The sequence below is a fragment of the Colius striatus genome, chromosome 4, assembly GCF_028858725.1.
Source record: "Colius striatus isolate bColStr4 chromosome 4, bColStr4.1.hap1, whole genome shotgun sequence".
NCBI classification, from domain to species: domain Eukaryota; kingdom Metazoa; phylum Chordata; class Aves; order Coliiformes; family Coliidae; genus Colius; species Colius striatus.
The window spans coordinates 77,706,734-77,725,022 of NC_084762.1; the positions used below are offsets into that span (position 1 = coordinate 77,706,734).

Consider the following 18,289-nt stretch of genomic DNA (forward strand, 5'->3'; position numbering starts at 1 on the left):
ACAGGCCTGCTTGTAAATCCACAGGTACAGATAAGGAGTCACTGTTTGACTGTGTCAGAACCCTTTTCAAATGAAAAATGTCAGTGGCAGAAAGGGAGACTGAATTATTTTTTAAAAGGGTTTTCAAAGATTCTCATGATTCCTCTGGTATCAGTTAAATGTGACATGTCCATAGACATGGCTGTTTTTTAGTGTGTAAAAGCAAGTAAATGCTATAGTTTTCATTGTAGATAGAAAATGCTGTGGGTATGCCTAAGTGGTCAACATATTACCTTGCAGTACCAGAAAGATTTCTGTCTTCCAAAATTAACATATAAAGAGATTTTTTTTTTTTTCATACAACTTGTAACAATGTGACTGTGAGAGGGAAAAGAAAGCTTTTTATTTTTTCTCTTTGGATGAGTGCATATTACATGTGTAAATAGGATATAATTAATCCATAAGCTTTCCTTCTCACATACTGCCTTTTAAAATGTCATAGCACTGTCACGATGAGGGCTTGCTCGCGTACATAGAAGCTTTTGTAAACTGCTACAACTCTATTTCCTAGATTTGTTCCAGTTTACAGGAAGGATCTGATGCACAATTTTACGTAGAGTAGTTTTGTAATCTGCTACACTCAGAGGTGAAATTTAGATTTCTGTGCTTGAAAATGGAACCTGAAGCCAAGTCTTCTCTTTGGGAAATGGTTAGGATTAACCCCTACAGACAAGGAAGAACTTCTCAGCCTGGCTGTAACATCAGCCCAGACATCCATGCAAATATCTATATATCAGGAGAAGTTACTCACTTCCTCTGGCCCAAGGTTTATTTCACAGCAACTGCCAGTTCTAAATCTGGGACAAGTTGACTTCTTGCACAGTTGGACTTCACTTTTTTCTGGAAAATCACTGTGCTGATTCAGGGTAGAGTTGTTTGGAAAGGATGTGCTTATGCAAAAGGCAGAAATTACTGTTGCATCTGGGGCTTTAGCATGCAGGGAAAATGGGTCAGGAGAAATCATGGCTACAGCAAAGTTGAGGTGAGCTCTGCCACCTGTGAGAACAACAGCGGATTTTCTGGTGACCTTCAAGAAGGCCTAAAGCTTGGAAGTGCAACAGCACATAGAAATTCAGTTAATCATCTAACAAGAAAGCACAGATAGCTAAATCCTCCTTCTTTTAATTTACCCCTCTTAAAGTTTGAAATGAGAATTTATTTGAAATCTTTCAGAAAAGAATGTTAGAAATTGTGTATGTGAACATAGCTTTTGCTACATTTTTAACTGAAATATTTGTCCATCGAAAAGTAGGCATATTGAAGAGACTGCTTTCAAAGAAGGGTTGTCCAGACTATGTTTTTAGTCCTGGAATGAAGTAAAACAATACTGGGGAGAGATCGTGACTGACCTTTATTTATCCTTCCACTGTAACGAACAATTTTATAATATTTGTTTTTCTCTGGAAAAATTCAGAAAATTTAAGTGAGCTGAAGTACCAACTTTACATTTATGTTTTTCTTCTGAAGTCTTTAAATTCAAACTAGAATTTTCTTTTTAAAAAAGCAACAAATCAGTTCATGCTGAAAAAATACCACTATAACTACTGCCTATTGCTTATACCTATTTTGTGTCAAAACAAAAAACTAACAGTGAAAGCTATTTTGTATCTAATTCTGAAATGTTACTGCCAGTAAAGCCTCACTTGGTTTGAAACCCTTTTGGATTTTAATTGTAGTAAATGTTTTTAGTAGTTTCTTCAAAATTAGTGGAATTGCGAGTTTATATCTCTGTGTGGTATATCTAAAATTTGTGGTAGCTGAGTGCTTCAAAATTTGATCTTATGACAGCAAAATGCATCAAGGTGGTTAATGCACTAGATGTGGATGCTATTTCTTTCAGCTGTCATTTCCCTCCTCTTCTGCATTTCTTAAGAACTTCCATGAACCTGCTATTCTGAATAAAAATGCCGTCAAACTCTATTGTGTGTGAATAGATACAAGGAAGGAATGGGACTTTCTAAACCAGATTTGAATAGAATTATAAGGGAAAGTTTTGTTTTTCTTTTGCAGGATGACAAGATCAGTTGTTTTTCAGACAAGCATTATTAATTCTCATTATATGGGTCCTCAGAACACTGTGCATATAAAGCCAACACAAAGGCAGAGGTGTTTGTTGTCAAGGCACAAGTGAAAATACTCTCAACACTGCTTGTTTTCTTTCTTTGCAGGAGAGTTGGAGGTGGTCCAGAAAGACGGGGAGCGCAAGATTCAGAGCCGGCAGCAGCTTCCGGTTGGAACAACATGGGGGCCTTTTACTGGGAAGATGGATCTGAATAATAACACCTTGGTATGTAGATGCTTGGAGACGCTTTGCTTTGTTGTATTGTGTGTCATCGTTTAGGGAATAGCCTGAATTATTACTCAGACAGAGCATTTGAAAACAGGCATTGTTAGGTTTCATGGACAGTGGTATTTGGCTCTTTTCCAATTAGTTCCAATTAGTTCATCTATGGCAGCCATCCACATAAAGTTATTTGGAGCACAGGTTAATAGTATTTAACTTGTTATTTTACAGAAGGGAAATGTCACTTCCTTGTTTGCTGAACCAAGCTGTTGCATTTCAGTAGTAATATCTGATTTTCTTAGTGGCTTTAAAAATTTTTCATAGCATTAATCGCTGAATACTTAATTTATGTAAGTGGATGGTATAGAAGATAAATAGCTACATTATTTTAGGATAAAATTCAATAAATTTGCCTTATTGCTAGTGTTACTCAACATAGCAAGATCTTCTATCAGAATAAAATTATTTTGAAATATATCAAAAGGCACCTGTCATATAATATGTTCTCAATTAGAGTTTTTTATTCTGATTGCAGAAAGTATATGGACCGTATTACTTAAGAATAATGCTTTGCTAGTCTCAGTTCAGTGCACTGCAAATCGTGCCATCCCTAAATCTTCATTTTGATTTTGTTTGTATGGTTTTAAGTTGAGCTTCAATATTATTTGTATATTGTTCTGATTAATTTTCTGAGACTATCTGGAAAGGTTACCCTGTATTAAAAAAAAAACAACTAGAAGGAGGGTTTAGACGGTCTTGGGACATGCATTGCCCTGTGGGATACTTCTGAAGAATCATAATGTTCAACTGGATGAGTGTTTGCTGTTACAGAGTTTGCACAAATGTATTAGCATAAAGATCTGTGGAACTGTTTCACAGAAGTGTATTAGATGCCTTTGGGCTAGATATATCTATGCTATAAATCAAGAAGCTGAATTTCTCAGTGTTGGGGTTGTTGTCCTGCCCTTGGAGGATCTGAAGAGAGTAAGGTGTGTTGAGTTGCAAAAGTACCACCTGGAACAGTGTGGGAGAGAGGTTATGTGGACATGGCAAAAGAAGGTGGAGCTTGGTGGTCCGTAACTCGTCCCTGGAGATTCCGTGTCTAAATATTGAAGTTCTAAGGGCTTGCTGGATAGTATGCATATTACTTTTTGAAAATGTGCATATTAAAATTGTAGTGAAGCATTATTATGAGTATGTAGTAGCCATTAAAGATCTTGATATTTTGTAGACTCTTTAAAATAATTTACAAATCAAAAGGTGCTAACAAGATGTTCAGCTAAGATATTTTGGTTTTAATGAACTTGTAATTAATTGAGTAAGGATGACTAGTTTGATGATTGCAATGGGATTTCTCAACCTAGTTCAGAGAGTTGTGGGATGTAAACCTTCAGGACCTTTTTCTCCCTAAACTTGTTTGTTCCATGTCAGTTTAAAAACCATAAAGTCGATTTTTGCTAACACTTGAAAGGCTTTACCTTTGTTTTGCCTGCTAATATAAATACAGTTGGAAATCTGAAAAAAGTTCCTGTAAACAGAACTGTAGTCCTCAGTGATATTGTTTTGTCCCCAGAGCACCTCCATCGTTTGAGATAGTCAAAACCGAATTGGATATGATCCTGAGCAGTCAGAGTTAACTTCGAGGTTGGATCTGACTTTGAAGTTTGCCCTGCTTTACGCAGGAGTTTGGGCTGGATGACTTCCAGAGGTCTCTTCCAACCTGAATTATTCTGCGATTCTAAGTGTTGTTTCTTTTTCCTGAATATCAGATGTTTCCTGTAATGTTTTTTTGTGACTTTAAAATTTGTGACTTTAAAATCCTGTCTGAAGAAATGTAAACCTTTTGATAGAACTTTAATTTACTGTTTAAGCAACACAAACCCAGTGCCATCTTCTACATCTTTTTCTTTTATCTAATTTTTAATTTTTCTTGAAACGATTCTTGTTTATTTATGATTTTACTGTTTACTTGGCACATTTGATTGCTTCTCTCACTAGCATACGTGCTCTCCACTGCTCGTAAGAGGAGTTGCATTTGTTCACTGAAGTTATTTATATCTGTTTTGGAAAGTACATTTGGTTAAAGCTTCACATCCAACTGACAGCATGTTTGGTTCATTTCTCAATGAGAACTTAAAATATTGCAATATTACAGACATCAGATAATTTTTGGAAAGAGCTTTAATGTGGATTTTTGGTATAGAGGGGAAAGAAAAATGCAGGGAACCTCAGATGAGTAAACGTCACATTTTTTGCATCTAGTCTCTCTATTGGAAAATACGTTTGTGTCTGACTACAGTTATCTTGCCTGACTTTAGTGTTAGTGATGTGACACTGCCTCACAGGATTTATTACCTAGCTGTAACAGTTACAGCTTGCTTACTACCCCTGTACTCTGCACTGTATTCAGCCTGTACCTGCAATACTCTATTGAAGCACTTCTGAGTTCAAGTAGTGCTCTGTTGCTGAAAACTGTTGAACTGCTGTTGGCTCAGGAGACACAGCAAGCTAATTAATTCAGCACAGTAATTAATTGAGTCACCATGCCAGATGTCAAATACTTTTTAGATCTTTCAAGTTTCTGTCTTGAAGTATATTAACAATATACATCTCAGAGTACTGGCAGGCTGGGTACCTTCAACAGAAATTATTTAAGAACTGTTTGCATTTGGAGTAGGAGTAGCAGCTGTTGACTTCATCAGCAGTGCTGCAGCACTGTCAGGAGATAAGGTCCATATCAGGACTGCAGAATACTCAGACTCTAAAGGTACCCTAGAAGTAGCTCAATGAATAATAAAGTTCTTATTTTTTCTCATCTGGGAGTTAGCCAATACTCATGATTTACAGAGTGATCAAAACTCCCTATGAAATAATGTATCCCATTGCATTACTTTTGGTGGAACCATCTGCATGCAGCCACCTGAAATCTTGAGAATGCTAATTTCAACAACAAAGAATAGTTCTCAGATTGTAGAAATCGTCTGGGCATTTAATTCTCATTTCAGTTGGAACATAAGAACTCAAATATTAATCTGTTTAGAAACTCTTCTTTAGAGTGAAAGATCACCTATTTAGATACTTTCGATGATCCTTTTCTATAATTCTGCTGAACTGACAAAATTCTTCTGATCTCAACTGTATGCATACATTGTATCCCTCTGCATGATTGTACATAGAGGTTATTGCCTTCCCTTTCCTTCCGCTACTTCAGTTTTCCATCAACTGTTCCATAATAGTTGATAATCCCAAGAAAATGAAAAGCACAAGAGTATATTTCCAAGCCTAGAAAGTATACTTCTGAAGTAAGAGTTTCTTCTTTTGTTTTGCAGTAAAAAGAGATCCCCTACACTTTTCCAGATTCTGTTTGAGATCTAATATAATCAGTTTTGTCAGACACATCAAGAGTTTTGTGTAATACTGCTCTCCATGTGCAGTTGGTGAACTCAGCTCTACAAGGAAGGCAACACAATTTTACCATGAAGGCTCCAACTGTGTGCTTCACTGCATTACAGAAAATTCAGTAGCTTATGTGTATCTCCAAAGTGGACAGGAATGTATTTCTAAGCATGAAACACCTAGCTTGTTCTGTCATTAACAGGAAAGTGGTCTAATATGAACAGGTAGATGAGAAGAGCAGAAGACCCCTCTAGGCTTATCATTCAAACCACTGAAAGAGTAGCTGCCACACATAAGCAGCTCTACATCCAAGGCACTAGCAGCCTATTTAAATAAAAAGCCATTTGCTTGCGTTTTCCCAGCTGTGAATATTTCCACTATTTGAGGAGACAGCTTGATGGGAATGAGACCTTTGGAAATAAAAGCATCACAGAACTGCATAGCCCACAATGGACGTTGAGTAGCGACTTGTGTCATCACTCCAGTAGTCATGTAGAGGCATTCTGAACGTCCTTTTCCTTTGGCTGCCACCATCTAGTTTTTGGTGTTAATCTGTGCCCATGGCAGGGTTTTGCAAAGCAAAACAATGAGCAGCTGGATTTTGCCGCCCCCCCATTCTTGTCATCTTGTCACAGGGAGGAGTGCACGGGGCAGGCCTGTATCAGCCTGATAAGGAAAAGAGGATTCAACGTGGCTGTGAAGGCAAGGTTGAGGCCGGAAAGCAGTGGGATACAGCAGGGACCCTTTAATGGGATCTGGGAGGTTCAGTGCCAAAGTGACACTTCTTCTGGATGATAGCCTCATGAAACTGTGTGACCGGGTAGCGTGTGAGGGGCTGAGGAGACAAGGTTCAAAACGCAGTTAAGTTACTCACTCACTAATCTGTGGCTGGTCACTTCAGGTCAAAAACCTTGTATCTGTAGTAGCCAGCAACTTTTAATCTTCAGAGTTGCAGTGCAAGAGTTTTCTGGGCACTTGGGTTGGAGGTGCGGTATGGCCACTGAAACAGCCGGTAGTCTGTAGTCAAACTATAGTGTCTGTCTCTCTTGTTCAAACATGGAAAAGGAAAAGACAGTTTAGATATTTAACTTTGAATGGGGATTTGAGCTCTTACTAGCACAGAGCCTTTGTTATATTTAATTAATAAAAATAATTGTATTGAGTACTGACTCTTGATTCTAATCTTTGTTATACTGGGTTTATACCTCTAAGTACCTCGAATGACTACAAAAGCATTTCTTTCTCATTTTTACTGCTGTTACTTCCAGACTCTTTCATGTTTAGTTTAGAAATACTTCCTTCTGTTCCAAAACAGGAGCAGACGTTAACATAACAATGCTTCTGGACAGCATGCTGTGTCTCACTTAAAGTGATTGTTGATATGCTGTGCAAGTGTCAGTGTTGGCCGCTTCATACAAACTGAAACATTAAAAAGAGGGAGATATGCCACGATGATGTGGACATTCACATGGCCATCCACAATGGTGTTTAAGAACACATCACCACACATTGGGTCACCTTTTTTTAGAGCACTCTCTAATTGATATAGATATGTAGTTGAGGGAATGCAACGACAGTCAACTTTTTTTGGAACTTTTGTGCATAACTGTAGTTTAGACACCTCTTTTCTTTCAAAATATAATAGTTATTTCTGCTCTTTCATTTGCATTTACACAACAGGGTTAATTTAAAACGTGTTACTAATATGATTGCAAGGTATGGTAATGATCTGAATAAACATCGGTTTAAAACAAACTGAAATCGTTTTATTCCAACTTGCAGAAGTACTTTCCAGAAGGTGAATAGATAGTGAAGTAACACAGTTCGTGGAAATAAAGTACACATCAATTTGTCTAAATGCTGTTAGTATGCTGGTATTAGTACTGCATTTCATTACTGTAGTTTTAACTTTAAGGCATGAAATGTTTAAGGGACATACAAATATGGTTTGGTTTTGTAAAACCCAACCAAAACAGAACACAGCTGTTCAAAGGAAGATGGAACTGAAATTACGTTGTTGTTTTTTATTTCTATATTTCTGAATTGATGATTTTGAGAATATAGTATTATATCAACAGGGGATTTTCACAGAAAAATCACTTCTATTTTTTACCCATTTTTCCTTGTCTTCAACTCTTTTTTGAGACTACACATACCCATGGTTCATTTTGACACCTGTTTATCAAAACAGCTGAACTAAAACGTTATATTCAAAATTAATATAAGTTACCAAACTCCCGTTTTTTTTTAAGATTTGTTTAAATCTACCCCTGGTTTACTTTGAATTGTTTTTAAAAATAATTCCGTTACTTGGTGCTTACAATAAGTATCTCCATTACGCAGACTTTATCCTAATACTGTTGCAATTAAGCAGCCATTACCAAGCATTCTCATTAAACTAGCTCAGTTCCTGGGAGAAAATGCAATAAACTATCTGTCCTATTTCAACAAGCTTCATTTCAGTAGGGGGTTCCTTCTCAAAGTGGTAATGAACCCTGGAGCATATTGCAAGGGAACTGCTGAGAGCAGAGTGACTGAATGTCCTGGCAGATGAGGCAAAATCAAGAGCCCAGGAAAAAACAAGGGTAAGAAATTTGGTTCGGGGTCTCCCAGACAGAAGGGAGGGAAACACCATCTGTGAGTGTCAGGCTCTGGCTCTGCAGAATATAGGGAAAAGCAGAGAGAAGATAGTATGTACGGGAGTACCTACTGCCCTGTTAAGCTGTTTAGAGAACTGCAATAAAGTGGGCAGTAGCAACCTATTGTTGTACTACTAGGCAATGGTCATCTACACTTCTCTGTACCATAGCCTTTATCAATCAAATGGTTATTTTGCTATTCCAGATTTTGCTAAATTTATAACACAACTTTTTAGAATGGGATGAAATCCTATTTAAAACTTTAAATGAGAGAAATAATTGATTTTGCTCCATTTAAGGTCATTCATGTAGCTCACTACACTGAAATACTTTACAGGAACAAGTTCAACACCCATGTTTAAGATGAGGAATTTAACATTAAAGTTATCCTCTGAAGAACTTTTAAAAAATTCTTGCTTTTTATAATGATACTTCTTATTTATGAAATATATGTATTATTCTAGACTGAGATATAGAATATCAGTTTTAAATATTCAGCAGTTTTTTAAATACCTTCTCACTAAATGCTAAACAGAACCTTGTTTTTTCACTCTGGAATAAAATTCAGTTTCTAAAATGCTGACTTTTTTTTTCGGTAGTTTCACATTCATAGAACTAGCAAGTGAAATTCTTGCCTCATTTTAATGGAACGTGAAGTTATGAAGGTGCTTGTGTTTACTAAAATGTTTATGTCAGGATTATGATACTTACAGTGAGCACTGAACTGAAAGACCTGGAGGCTTGTGTTTTCTATTTGACCACTAAAAATTTAAATGTCATGGAGTTCTTTAGGGCAATTGCACATAAAGCTATGCCAGCTCAAGTGTAGTTAGCCTTAGTGTATCTTGGTAGCGGAGAAAACTGCTGTGATGGTGTTGCCTGTGGAACTGCAATAGCACTTTTATTGCACTCAGCATATTGTCTCGATAAACTGTCTGGACATATAAATGACATATGATGATGAAAATATCAGTGGATGCTTTCCATAAGATTTGCAGAGGCAATAGTGAACAGTTTTTGAATAAAGTACGCTGTAGAGAAAATTCTGGTGTGAAAAGAAAATACACATTTTGGTAGTGTCAAAAGTGCAGACCAAGACACCAGTAGTAATAAAAGATTTGAAAGGATTAATTAAATTAATTTAAATTTTAGAAAAATACTTCAAGTAAGGGAATGAACTTTCACTTTCAATAAAGACAATGCTTGCTGCTCACTTCCATACAGTGTGAGAGAATGACTGAAATTCCAAACATCCGTTCCCTTTCTCTCCGAATACACTATAGGAGTAGCCTATAAATGTTCAAGAATGATGGAAATAAAAGGTATTTCTAGTTATTTCATTACTAGCCAACTTAATTGCATTCTGCAAAAACATGTTTTTATAAAGAAAAATACCCTCAGTATTTACTGCAAGTATAATTAGTACATACATACTATTAAAAAATGTAAATATAGTACCTATATATATATTTAAATATATATACACGGTGTGTTTGTGAGTATATAATGATAGCGTGTTCTAGTCAGAAAGTGATTGTTATTATGTCCTAAAAGTCAGAGTTTTGTCCCATTTTGCTGAACTTTCTTCTCTGTTCATCTATAGCTCCTTTTGTAATGATGTAGTATTACACAGCCAGTAGCAAAATTTCCCCTTTCCCAGATGCATCAGATCTACTTTGCACCACTAAAACATGGGCAATCCAGAGCCTGGCCTGAGAGTTGAGAGCTGAGTGAGGTTTGTAAATGACCCGTGCCTCCTTTATCAAGCCCAGAGAACAAGTTGAATTTCTGCTTTGATGCGAAGAGTGCAGAAAGCCCCATGGTTGGCTGTCCTCACCCTAGTACTCTACCTGATGTCATCATTTTATTTACAGAGTTTTGTACATGTCCTGATATTCCATATATGATAAATTACATATATACTTTTGTCAGATTTGATACTGGTTCATGTCCATGTCCCATCTTAAATTACTTTCTTTCAAGAAACTTTTCCCCCTTTTAACTGATGCATTTTATGATGTATTCCACAGCCTAGAGGGAAGGGGAAAATATTTCAATGTTATTTACCAAATGTTTCAGAGATTGTGAAACACTAAATATAGTAATTATTTTTTTTTAATTTGAGCTCTCGTGACACATTTAGGGAATAACTGAGTTTTACATAGACAAAATACTGTTCTTTCTGTGCTCCAAGGGAAAGACAGTACTCTGAATGCTACTGATGCAATAGGAATAAATTACATAGCATTTGAGATATCATCATAAATTATGTAGATTATTCTCACTCTGAGAAAACGTCTTATAATTTTCAAATTCTCACTGCCATAGATCAGTATTTTATGGTTTTGACATCGATTTGATATCTGACAAGCATAGATTTAGTTTAAATAAAGGCTTAATGTATCTTAGTAATTATTTATGTATTTATTTATAAACATCTCCCATTTCCAAAATACTTCTTTTTCTTTGAAGCTTTCTTTTACAGTCCCTGCTCCGAGGGATGAGTGACCACTTTTTTAAAAAGACGAAACTAGAACTCCTGCCATGTGTGAGGACATTAAAGACAAGTTTAGGGGAGCTGAGGGAGGTGTGCCTCTGTGGTGGGGAGGTGAGGAAGAATTCTTCCCTCTCTCCTCCTCCTGCAAGCTGTTGTCCTCACTTTTGGAAGAAAACTGGGACAAATTAGCATAAAGGGAAGAGAAATAAGCAGAAAACAATTGCAGGTCCAAAATATCTTATTTTCTTCTTTTCTGTTTGTGTTGAAGCAGGTCTGGTTCTCATATTATTAATTTTTAATTCTGCTGTGGCACTCATAGTATGTCTTAATCTTATCTCTTTGCTTTTATGATGTGTCTTCCTCTTGGATGCAGTTGCATTTACTGCATTAAATACTGGATCTTGTTGCTCATATTTGTCACATTCCAGATCTTATCCTTCTCTTTGGAGATCCATTTGTTTTGCCTTAATCCTGTTGGTCTTTTCACTGTGGTCAGTCAACCTCACCTCCTCCAAGCCAAAATATCATCTTAATCTACTCTTTTTATGGTGGAAAGTTTCCCTTGCCTCTTGGATCCACCTGAGTCATGGTCCATGGAAGGATACAACAGGTTGCATTAGGTGAACCTGCCCGACTCCTGTGTGTAGGTATCTGCAAGAGAGATTTAGGTTTGATATGAATTTCCTAATGGTAATGAGAGTGAAAGGCTAGAAGAGGTTCAGGAGGTTGTAGTGGGTCTGTGTCTGGTATGTGAAGAACAGGCTGGCCCAAGATGACAGGAGTGATGTAGGTACAACAGAGCCATAGCGTGGGGGAAGGAAATGGAGTGGATGACCCTGTGGCTTTTGGCACCCTGATGCTGCGAAGTGTCTGCAGTCAACTTCACTTGTTCGGCTGCCCAGAGACGCTTGCAGGTAGCTAAAATATTTCAAGATTGACTTCAAAAGGACAGAATGAGACACTGTTTTTTTGTAGAAGATGGCAGATGGGACAGTACAGTAAGCTATGCAGTTGGTAACACCAATATAAGATACCATTTTCAAAATTTAATTGAAATATAACAAGGGCTTGCTGGGAGAGGAGGAAGTAAACTGCTATATTTCTTTGGCATGTCTCTTCACAATTGCCATCAGGTTTTTTTTTCTTCTGACTATACTCCCTTGCCACTCCAGCTTCTTGCTAACTAAAGTTAGAATTAACATTCTCCGTATATATTAAATATTAAATCAGTGTAGGTTTTTCAAGGCATCATTTTCAGTTTTACTTAGGACTATTTCTAGATATTCTGTACTGCTTTTTTATCTTTTTAAAGAAATATTGTCTGATTTATAAGGATCATTGTCCCAGGTTTCTGTGTTGCAGATTTGTGAAGTGAGAGCAATGGCATTGAATTTTCAGGATGCCAAATGTGTGCACTTTGATCTGGCGGTACAGCATGCCTCAGGGAATAAGCTAAATCTTGATTTCTATAGTCAGTCAGACACTATCAGGTACCAGAGCCCCGATTAGGCAGGCTGAAAAACAGAGAGCACACCATGGGTTAGATGCGGAATCATTTGTGAGGAGGCTCTTAGCATCATCAGCATCCTCGGAGCTCATTTTGTGTTACTGTTTCTGAGTTAGTACGTTTCTTTAATGCTTAGAAAAACAGTGATAGGTGACTGTGTGTAGTAAATGACTGTACAAGCACTGATTGTTTTTGAAAATGCTTCCCCTTCCACTGCCACATTCAGCAGTGGAAAATGAGAAGAACATCTATGTTTTGAAACTAGACCTCTCACAAATGTGAGACTGCTTGGTGTGGTTGTGCCTCCTTAACATTCCTTGCATTCCCTCTTCCAAGCCAATTGCTGGCACTTGTTGCAGGGTTTAAGTGGCTTTGTAGTAGCACCTACTATGCTTACTCTGGCTGGTGGCATACATGGCCTTTCTGACCTTTAATAAGCATTTCTCTGTCAGTCATACCAAAGACACTTGACTACCTAATTCTTTGTTCACTATAACTACAATAACTGTGAGGTCTCTTCAGAAATGTGATTGTGCTGTTCTCTTGTTTTCTGCATTTCCCTGGCTGTGCTGTTGAACAGGAGCACTTGCAAAGTCTACTTTGTGATACTTGCAAGGCATTGGGGAGGTGCAGAGGCTGAGGGGGTGCCATTCATTGCCGTGGCCCACTGCAGCATGATATTCAACCTCCAGAGAGCTGCAGCAGCACTCTGCATTGATATTATCACTTTAAAAATTTATTGGGATAACAAAGACTGTTGAAATTTTTTTTTCAAACAACATAAAACGTTGGCAAATCTTTTCCAAATGAAGTATGTGTTAGAGATCTACTTCCATGTATTGTCTTGGAAAAATATAAAGCAACGAAAGGAAGTGCACAGTGATTGCAAATTTTAAATGTAATTAATAATGCACTGAGGACTTGATTTTCCAGCATTGAGCACCCCAAGCTTTCAGTCAAAGCAGCAGGGCTGAGGTATGCTTAGCATTTTGTGACTCTGAACACTGCAAGTACAGCCTATAAACCTCTGCATAGAAGATAAATATTTGTTATTTTATTTGACCTTGAAGATTGGACTGGTTTGATAGGGCTAAGGTCAATGAGTATATTATTTTTAGACAAGATACGGAGTACATGGATGGTTCTGCTTTATTTTAGTGTGTTAACATCTGGCAGCATTCTGTGTTCCATATGCTGCTGATTGTCCTGATACATTCATCTTCAGTGATTATCAAAAAGATTTCAGTGCTCTGGAGTTAATCACACATTTGAGAAGACAAATACATGAAGATAACTGGAAAAGCTGCATGGGGTTTTGTGTCTAAGAACAGTATTTGGATAATCTTTGCAAGTACCCTATTAATTTAGAAATATTTTTTAAATTGACTTAATAAGCTAATGTCTGTAAGTGCTGTAAGGATCAAAACCAGCCTATTAGAGTTCACTGTTGTTGTCACAATAGTCATAGAGAAATTGCTCCTTGGAAATCTGACGGTACTGTTTTAATTCTACATATTGCACACTTGTGTATTTCTACTAATGGTGAATACCTAAATGTGTTTTAGATTTGCACCCTTTTCTCATGTAGTAATTTTATATGGCTTCGGTATATGAAAATTCAGCTATGCTTTTGTTATTTCATTACAGAAAGCACACACACTATCAACTGACTTCTCTTTTTCTTCTTTTTTTGTACCAATGTTTTCAGTTTTCCTAGGTTGATAACATTTTTTCCAGGGCTATAAATTATTATTTTCATTCTGTGCTGTTTTGGCCTTACATACTAACAGCTTCAGGGGAGAAAGACTTTGCCACATCAAAGCAGGTGTTCATTTTTACAGTACCTTCTCTTTTTTCTGTAAATGCAGAAACTCTACCAGGATTGGAATGAATGGTGAGGCAAAAATCAAACTAAGCCAGATGTCTGTCAACCTTGTACCTCTCTTGTGGCTTTTGTCACAGCCCACATTTACCTTAGAGACCAATACTGTAGGCTAGCCCACCATGGGGCTATTCCATGCCCCATATTCCTACAAAGTAATTCAAATAAGAAAACAGCTGTAGGGCTCAAAGTGTAGAAAGATGACCCTTTGCCTCCCACACCACCTGTAAGACAGCCCCTTGCTACTCCACTCTCTGCTAACAAGGAAGGACACCATGAAATCAGCTGTGCCTGTGGCTCTTCAGGCAAACCCTGGGACCAGGGTTTGTCCTCACAGCACAGCACAGCACAGCATGGAATGTCTGGTCAAGATAGACATCAGGAAAGCAGCAGGAAGGCTAAAGTGGCAGTTTGCCACAAAAACAGAACGTACAGTATAAACTGAAGTAGCTGTGTTGCTACTCAATATTTCTCTCTTAATTGAATATCCATCATTTCAAAGAAAAAAAGTAAAGGCAGCAAAGTCTCTTAGGGCACATAACATATTCTTATCCACCATTCAGATAAAACTTGGTTTATTTTATCATGCACAAATTTGTTTAGATTTTAGCAGTGACTACTCTTACTGTTGCCAATATCTATTAATGATAATTACTTCAAATACTATACTCACTCAGTGATAGCATCACAGCATGGTGAAGAAGATTGTGATCTTATCTAAACCTATTCTGTTTAACTCTGACACTCCTTCTATTGTAGTGGGACCCCGATAAGATCATGCCTGTTAGGATCAGACATTAGTTGGAATCAATATTTGAAAATGTGCCTGTTTTTGCTTAATAGCAAAGTTAGTGTGAGGGTCAGAGTGAGATCATTTGTTGGATGAGATTGTACAGCTTCATCTTGTAATGGAAATGTGTTCTCTGCGTCAGCTGCTGATGAAAAGTAAAAACAAGGGCTCTTTGAAAGCTGAACAGCTTTGCTAATAATCACTGTGTAAGGAAGATACAATCGTTATTGCGATATTTAACATCTGTACTGCTGCAGCATGTTGAGGTTCTAGTCAAGAACTAGTGCTTCTTTGTGCTAGACTGTCTGAATCTGATATTACAAAGACAACTGCTGGCTTCAGCTAGCTTAAGTCCTGTTTTTATACAAGACGTGAATAGAACAGCAACAAGTGTGGGAGACAAAAGCTAAAATAGAGATAATTAAGATTATTATAATAAACAACAGTTACATCACATTAAAGCAGCAGATGTGAATTTTTTAGAGATAGTGAATGAAAAATACAGTGAGTTTGCAAATGATTTCAGATAATTCTTCCTATATGCATTAATCTAGTGTAGGAAGATAAAAATAAAGTTGGAGTATTTATTTAGATGGGAATTTTGGAACTCATTGATAAAGAATGAGTTGATAAAGAAGGACGTAATCAAGATCAGTGATGGTGAACCCTTTTAGTGCCTGGTGACAAATTTATTTTTAAAATCTTAGAAACTAATGAGCTGCCAACATAAATCTCTCTGTATTAAACTTCACACCAGTACCCACAGTTTACAGTTACTAATAGAGATGAACAGTCAAAATCACAAAGTACCATAATGGTGTTTTGCTAAAAACTCTTTGTAAAAGTACCAAAGGAAAGCCTTCAGGGCATTGCATGGGATGTATGAGAGCCGCAGTGCCCTTTTCTCTACAAGTACAGTGATTTTTTTACTCTCTCATATATAAAAAAGTCCAAGAGAATAAATTAAAAATAAACAGTAAGTAGTGACTGACCCATTGTTTTCATCACTGGACTGCAAAATGTGCATGAGACTAGTTCTGTGCCTGAAGTTGCCATCAAAGGGCATAGAGCATAGCTTCCAGTGCAAGACACGTGCACTTGACTGCTCTGGAGAGAGTGGCTCCAAGTCATGTTTTAATAGAGCTTTTAAAACATGCCAGTGTAGAATAAAAATGAGTTTGGAAATTTCTATATTTTTTATTCCAGTGGGATTCCATTGGAATAGCCATCTCTTTATTTAGATTAACTACTAATATTAGTGATGGGATAAGACCTGGACTGCCTTTACCAACATTTGCGTTTCAGTAATGCTGCTTATCAATGCGTGTGTCTGATCTTAACTTCTAACATTTCGTGGTTTGACTTGGATTTCTTTTACAGTTCTCAACTTGATTACAATTTCTTACATTTGACACACCAATCACTAAGTTCATGACACTTTTTTATGAAAGAAGTGAGCTTATATCTGACAGGAGTGATAGTTTCCATTAAATAAAGTCAGAAAGTTTCTGATTCAGAATAAACTGACATAAGATCTTCTAATTATGTTTGTGTACGTCATTACCAGTATCATGCATATGTCAACTGGTAGTTATGAAGAGGTGTCACTTTATTTTATGTTTGGTCAAACACAAAAGTGGAATGACGAATCATTGCACTGGTGTTAACAGTATAAGCATTACTAAATTCACTATCCTATTGCCTTTCAATTCAACTAAATACTATTGCTCACTCTTCTAAAAATCATATATGAAAGGACTGTCAATTGAAATAAAATAAAAAAACTCATCAAAATGGATTATTATAGATTAAATTCTTCCCATATTAGATGTGCATAAAGCGATATGAGCAGTGTTTTTGCCCATAAAAAGGGAGACATTTTCATATTTGCACTGAACTGTGCATACTTTTAGAGACAATATGAATAATAATGCTGTAGATTTTGTTTTTATTTTAGTTGTAAAAGTATAGGGAAGAGCAGAGCCATTTTAAATAGTATCTGAAAACACTGGAGGAATTTATCTTTGAATGAAGTATATGTTGAGATTTCAGATGCCAGTGTCACAGTGCAGGACAACATTTTTTTAAGACTTGTATTGGTCTATTTATTTTTCTCTGTTTGTAGTTGGAGTACGTCCCCTGAGTATTCTGATATTTTATTACAGTATTTGTATACTTAAATAGATGTTTTCACACATATATATTTCCACAACATGGCTTTTATTAGATTAGTGACACAAGTTATCAGGGTTGTCACTGGAAAACAATGTATTGGTAGGATTTTGAAACATTAATATTTCAACATTGATTTCTTTAAAATGTAGACTTTTTGAACAGCTCTAATTCTCTTTCCTTTTTTTTTTCTTAGTTCTGAAATATGTTTTCAAATAGGAAATATCTTGTACTTTTTAATTTCAGAAGTCTTTATGCCATATTTTTAGTCACAATATACTAAGTTTAGAATTCCAGGTGCTTCAGTAGGGCAGGAAAGGTGGTTTTTCTTTCCTGTTCTGAAACCATGATCACTCTAATTTTAGCCACAATGCAAAAGAGTTTTCTGCCTTACTCTCAAATATGTATAAAACAAGAATTGGATATATATGAAGAAGGAAAGTGTTTGGTGGTGTTTTTTTTTTTCCCCATTAAAATCCCTTCTTTCTCTCTAAATACAGAGTTATACCTTTGTAATAATAAAATATTCCAGTTACTCCATTCCTATGTGCCCAGCACTGTCCACATACAGTGTGTTTAAAACCTTCTGCTAAACTTGTGTGCCAGTGCAGTCAGAGCTTGACTTCAAACCTGACTCTGAAATAATTAGATTGAGAAGCAATAAGAGAAGATTAAAGAGACATTAAAACTGGATAAATAATGCAGAATAGTATTTGTGAATATGTATTTGAATTCTAGGAGATTACTTGATGTAACTTTAGTTTTTTGACTTGCACTTTCTGCCCCAAGACATTGTTGGTATCCAAACAAGCCTATTAAATGTCACAAAACAGGTAATCATGCTGATGCTATTATTATATTTGAATAAAGATGGCAAAAAGAGAAGATCCCTTCCTGAAAGAATTTACAGAAAAAGAACTGGAGAAGAGATTAATTTGATCACCATTTTTAAAATGAGAGATCAAGATACAAAGAGATTAGCTGACCTACTTGACAGCACTCTGGAGGTCTCAAGTTTCATACAGGTTAAACAAATGCTTCTGTGACAAGATTATTCCCTGAAAGGATGAGCAGACACCCAAA

At 36.5% G+C, this 18,289-nt stretch overlaps 1 protein-coding gene across 1 annotated transcript in view; it reads left to right on the forward strand.

Annotated features, from left to right (window-relative positions):
- The window catches only part of ZFPM2 (zinc finger protein, FOG family member 2), a 303,713-nt gene that overhangs the window by 146,113 nt on the left and 139,311 nt on the right, over window positions 1-18,289 (forward strand). Inside the window, exon 4 of the mRNA XM_061995326.1 lies at window positions 2,208-2,326. Coding sequence (XP_061851310.1) covers window positions 2,208-2,326 — 119 coding nt within the window. The remainder of the gene's footprint in view (window positions 1-2,207; window positions 2,327-18,289) is intronic.